This window comes from Galeopterus variegatus, unplaced genomic scaffold, assembly GCF_000696425.1.
Source record: "Galeopterus variegatus unplaced genomic scaffold, G_variegatus-3.0.2 Scaffold11818, whole genome shotgun sequence".
In the NCBI taxonomy this organism is placed as follows: domain Eukaryota; kingdom Metazoa; phylum Chordata; class Mammalia; order Dermoptera; family Cynocephalidae; genus Galeopterus; species Galeopterus variegatus.
This window is the reverse complement of record NW_007737929.1, coordinates 33517-39516: the sequence shown is the minus strand read 5'-3', so window position 1 is coordinate 39516 and position 6000 is coordinate 33517. Positions and strand designations below refer to the sequence as shown.

At 60.4% G+C, this 6000-nt stretch overlaps 1 protein-coding gene across 1 annotated transcript in view; it reads left to right on the top strand.

Moving 5' to 3' along the window:
* Positions 1 to 6000, top strand: part of LOC103610807 — a 43559-nt gene that overhangs the window by 4471 nt on the left and 33088 nt on the right. The window contains exons 3-5 of the mRNA XM_008594894.1: positions 3241 to 3385; positions 3752 to 3915; positions 5325 to 5424. Of these exons, the coding sequence (XP_008593116.1) occupies positions 3241 to 3385; positions 3752 to 3915; positions 5325 to 5424 (409 nt within the window). The remainder of the gene's footprint in view (positions 1 to 3240; positions 3386 to 3751; positions 3916 to 5324; positions 5425 to 6000) is intronic.

Genomic DNA, 6000 nt, shown 5'->3' with positions numbered 1-6000 from the left:
CCATCCCCCCATCCCCCCATCCCCCCATCCCATGCTCCATTTCTACTGCCGGCGATGGCCAGGTATGGGCCCGACGCTCCAGCGCCATCCATTTTCAGGGATAGTTGATTCGGCAGGTGAGTTGTTACACACTCTCCTTAGCGGATTCCGACTTCCATGGCCACCATCCTGCTGTCTATATCAACCAACACCTTTTCTGGGGTCTGATGAGCGTCGGCATCGGGCGCCTTAACCCAGCGTTCGGTTCATCCCCCAGCGCCAGTTCTGCTTACCGAAAGTGGCCCACTAGGCACTCGCATTCCACACCCGGCTCCACACCAGCGAGCCAGGCTTCTTACCCATTTAAAGTTTGAGAATAGGTTGAGATCGTTTCGGCCCCAAGACCTCTAATCATTCGCTTTACCGGATAAAGCGGCGTGAGGCCTTGCTTTCCGCGTGCGAGAGCGCCAGCTATCCTGAGGGAAACTTCGGAGGCAACCAGCTACTAGATGGTTGGATTAGTCTTTTGCCCCTATACCCAGGTTGGATGACCGATTTGCATGTCAGGACCACTACGGACCTCCACCAGAGTTTCCTCTGGCTTCGCCCTGCACAGGCATAGTTCACCATCTTTCGGGTCCTAACACGTGCACTCGTGCTCCACCTACCCAGTGCAGCGGGTGAGATGGTCCAGAATTGCATCCTCAGCGGACTGGAGAGGCCTCGGGATCCCACTTCAGCTGGCGAGCTCACCAGCCTTTGCCTTCATTGCGCCACGGTGGCTTTCATGCGAGGCCACGACCCACACACGTGTTAGACTCCTTTGTACGTGTTTCAAGACGGGTCGGGTGTGTAGTCGACATCACCGCTGACCCCATGCACTCACTTTGACTCAGAGAGGGGTGGCACCTGGACAAAAAAAATCCAGGGCACGACAGTGTGACACAACTAGGGTGCACTAGGGACAGTCCACCCCACCACCACCCCCTCCTGCCACTGCCACAGAGCAGGCGTGAGGGCACGGTGGGATGATGGAGAGGGGGCAGAGTGGTGGGAGAGTGGTCACGCCATGGGAGGATTGGCCCAGCTCCCCCGGAGACGATGGCATGCCACACAGGGGAGGACTCCTTCATGGGGGAGCCCCTGCGTGGGTGCGTGCTAGGAGGGGGGAGAGCACGGTGACGGGTCTTGGCACCCTCGGCCCCAGGATTGGGCAAGAGCTGCGGCCAGGGGGCTGTAACACTCATGGGGTGGGGTGGGGTGGGGTGGGGCCTCCCAGACTCCCCACCCGACCCCAACCCCAACCCCAACCCCAACCCCACACCACCTACCCACCACCTTGGGAGGAGGAGGTGGAGGAGGAGGAGGGAGAGAAGGAGGGAGGGGAGGGGACAAGGCCCCCTGAGCCACCTTCCCTGCCATCCAGGAGGTGGTAGCAGCACACTACTGCGGTGGAAATGCACCCGGCGGTGGCCGGTCACTGGCCGGGGAGCATTCCCCCACCATCCCCACCCCCAAACCCACCAGAGCCCACATACGGGGAGGAGGGGCAGTGGACGAGGGAGGGAGGGCGGGTGGAGGGATCGGGAGGAACGGGGGCCGGGAAAGATCCGCCGGATCGCCGGCACAGCTGGACCCGCCGCCATGTTGAATCCTGCATGCGGACTGCGTGGACCCCACCCCGTTTACCTCTTAACGGTTTTATGCTCTCTTGAAATCTCTTCAAAGTTTTCAACTTTCCCTTAAGGTACTTGACTATCGGTCTCCTGCCGGTATTTAGCCTTAGATGGAGCTTACCACCGGCTTTGGGCTGCATTCCCAAGCAACCCGACTCCAGGAAGACCTGGGCCCAGCATGCTAGGGGCTGCTAATGGTCTCACACCGTCCATGGGCTGGGCCTCAATCAGAAGGACTTGGGCCCCCCACAAGCAGCACCATGGAGTGGGTCTTCCATACACCACATTTCCCATGCCCCACCTCAGGGCGGGCATTCAGCGCTGGGCTCTTCCCTGTTCACTCGCCGTTACTGAGGGAATCCTGGTTAGTTTCTATTCTGCTGCTGACTAATATGCTTCAATTCAGCGGGTCGCCACGTCTGATGCGAGGTTGCGTCTCAGATGGGGAGAGAAGGGGAGGGTGGTGGGGGGGCAGAGGAGGCACAAACGGCTTCCCACCCTCCACCCTTGGGGAATGCCAGCGAGAAGCTGGGGTTGGGGAAAGAGTGTCGGGGAAGGAAAGCTGCGCACTTGCTCACGGGTGGGCACTGCCAGCTGCCACCACCGCCACCGCCCACCCTCCTTCCTCCTCCTCCCACTCCTCCAAAACAGCCCCGTGCCGCTGCCACAGCCGTACGACACATCCTCTGCCCCGTACAGGCGAGAGGGTGCGTGTGTCAGGGTGTGGGGAGTGCGCGAGGCCTGGTGCAGGGCCAGAAGGAGAGGAGGGATGGAGGGAGGCAGGGAGGAGTGGGACCACCAGATGGAGCACAAGCCGGCGGCAGAGGCCGGGCCCCAGCGGGAGGGGAAGGCGGCAAGAGATGGGCCATGCATCAACGCCCAGCCGTGCCATGATGCACGGGGAAGGGGCCAGGGAGTGGGATGGGGAGGTGGCAGGAGCAGAGGAGGGGACAGCAGTCACCCCCAACCGCCCCTCCTCCACCAGACACCCTGCCTCCTCCAAACCCTCTCCACACAACACCAACACTGCCACACGCCCCAGACACCCTGAAGCCATGCGGGGGCCACAGCGCCTCCACCCCACCTCCAACACCACAAGGCTCAGGCCAGTGGGAGCACCATAGGCCGCAGTCTCATGGTTCACGCTCATCAGCAGACAACACCACAGCATCCCACGGGTCGCCACCGGAGCGTGCCCCCAGAGGCAACGACCCCACGGGCAACTGCGACTCAGCCTCGGCATGAGCCTGCCTGACGGGGATGGGGCAGGGAAGATTGGGTCCCCCCCTTCACCCCAGCAGGCAGGGCCACCGAGGGAGGGGCCAGCCAGAGGCCGAGACTGACACCTGGGGGGCAACGTGGCGACCCGTATGCGACCCAGCAAGGGTCCGTCTCTCTCCACCGCCACGGCAAACCCCAAGAGCTCATGCAGCACGAAGGGGCTCCCAAAGTGACCATGGCCTGTTCACAAGAACGGCGATGACGGCACATAGCGGCTCTTCCCCTCACCCACTCATGAGTGGCGATGGACGGCGGCGTCCGCTGAGGGATGTCCCCTGACCACACCCCCTTACCAACGCCCCAGATGCACCACCGGCTGGAGGGCACGGTGCCACGGACGGACGGGACAGAGTTCAGACGGCGGCGGTGCTGCCGGCTAAGGTCTGCACTTAGGGGGACAGAGGGCCCCCAGTGGGCCCTGCGAGCGAACCACCAGGCATGTGCCCTGGGTAGGCCAGAGGCATCCCATGGTGGCAATTGATCGTACAGCAATGCTCAGACAGCGTAGCCCTGGGAGGAACCCAAGGCCACAAGTGCGTTCCAAGTGTCAATGATCTGCGTCCTGCAATTCACATGAATTCTCGCAGCTAGCTGCGTTCTTCATCGACGCAGGAGCTGAGTGATCCACCACTAAAAGTCGTACTAGGTTTAGTTTAACAGAAGGAGAGGAGCCCCTGCCCCTCGCACAGCAGACCCCCCCAAGGAGGGGGGTTGCCTCAGGCCGGCCAGTAAAACGGCAAACGAGACCAGACTCCAACGGGTCGGAGGAGCTTTTCACCAATGGGGCATGCGTCTGGCGTCATCACCCCCGGCAGGGTGTGCACAGACACCCCACAGGCGCCTGGGGGTTCCTGGCCCCCAACGTGGTGCGGAATACGTGACCCGCATGCACAAAGGCCTGCACAGCGGCTGGGAACCACTTCCTGATGGCCGCCATGCCAAGGGCGTGGCAACGCAGCCGCAGCCTGCTGGGGACAGAGTCTGGGGGAGAGGGGAGGAAGGCAGGAGGGCCTCCTCAATGCTCCCCATGTGCCCACCGCCCCAACCCTAGGCAGATGGGTGGGCGGCCGAGGGTCTTCAAACCTCCACAATGGGATGCGCTAGGTACCTGGAGGGGGGGCGGATGAGGACTTGAGGGGATACAGGGTGTGGGTGTGCACCAGTGGCCCCCACAAGTCGGCACCGACCCCAGCCACAGCCTGAGTGAGAAGGGCCGTGTGGGGTGTAGAGTCTCCCCACACACACACACGTGCCCCACACGGGTCACGACCAAGGGACCGGCCGGCATTCACCAGAGGCTGGTGGGGGGGGCGCTTGGCTGCCCCACACCCGGCCCTGGAAGCCCTCAAACTACCCTAAGTGGGAAAGGAGGAGATGGGCGGTGGTGATGGAGGTTTCAATGGGTGATGGGGCCAGAGGGGAGGGCATGGACCGACAGCAGGGAGGTGGGCACAAGACCCACCTCCCCATAACCGCCAGGAACCACCACCCCCTACCACCACCACAGACGCCCGGCGACCACCGTGGCCCCACCACCACCCACCTGCTCACACAACCTTCCCTCCTCCCCTCCCAAGTCTCCAACGTGCCTCTATCACAGCCAGCGGGGCCCGGCGTGGCACCAGCCCCACCCGTGCCACACAGATGAGCACGCAGCGACCGGCTCTGATCACTCGGGCGCCGATGCTCACTTCTCCTTAATGATCCTTCCACAGGTTCGCCTATGGAAACCTGGTTACAACTTTTACTTCCTCTAGTCAAGTTTGAACGTCTCAGCGCTCCGCCAGGGCCGTGGGCCGACCCTGGCAGGGCCGATCCGAGGGCCCCACTAAACCATCCAATCGGTAGTAGTGACGGGCGGTGTGTACAAAGGGCAGGGACTTAACGCAAGCCTATGACCCACACTTACTGGGAATTCCTCGTTCATGGGGAATAATTGCAATCCCCGATCCCCATCACGAATGGGGTTCAATGTGTTACCTGCACCTGCTGGCATATGGTAGGCACACGCTGAGCCAGTGTAGCACGCATGCAGCCCCGGACATCTAAGGGCATCACAGACCTGTTATTGCACAATCTCGGGTGGCCGAACATCACTTGTCCCTCTAAGAAGTTGGGGGACGCCGACCGCTCAAGGGTCACGTAACTAGTTAGCATGCCAGAGTCTCGTTCCTTATCGGAATTAACCAGACAAACCGCCCCAACTAAGAAAGGCCATGCACCACCACCCACAGAATCGAGAAAGAGCTATCCAATCTGTCAATCCTACCCATGTCCAGGCTGGGTGAGGTTTCCTGTGTTGAGTCAAATTAAGCCACAGGCTCCACTCCTGGTGGTGCCCTTCCATCAATACCTTTAAGTTGCAGCTTTGCCACCATACTTCCCCAGAACCCAAAGACTTTGGTTTCCCGGAAGCTGCCCGGTGGTCATAAAGGGAATAACGCTGCCGCATCACCTGACGGCATCATTTATGGTCGGAACTACGACGGTATCCGATCGTCTTTGAACCTCCGACTCGTTCTTGATTAATGAAAACATTCTTGGCAAATGCTTTCGCTCTGGTCCGTCTTGCGCCGGTCCAAGAATTTCACCTCTAGCGGTGCAATACGAATGCCCCCGGCCGTCCCTCTTAATCATGGCCTCAGTTCCGAAACCAACAAAATAGAACCGCAGTCCTATTCCATTATTCCTAGCTGCGGTATTCAGGGGGCTCGGGCCTGCTTTGAACACTCCTCTAATTTTTTCAAAGTAAACGCTTCGGACCCCATGGGACACTCAGCTAAGAGCATTGAGGGGGCACCGAGAGTCAAGGGGCAGGGACGAGCGGTGGCTCGCCTCGCAGCAGACCGCCCGCCCACTCCCAAGATCCAAACTACAAGCTTTTTAACTGCAGCAACTTTAATATACGCTATTGGAGCTGGAATTAACGCAGCTGCTGGCACCAGACTTGCCCTCCAATGGATCCTTGTTAAAGGATTTAAAGTGGACTCATTCTAATTATAGGGCCTCAAAAGAGTCCTGTATTGTTTTTCATCACTACCCCCCCGGGTCGGGAGTGGGTAAT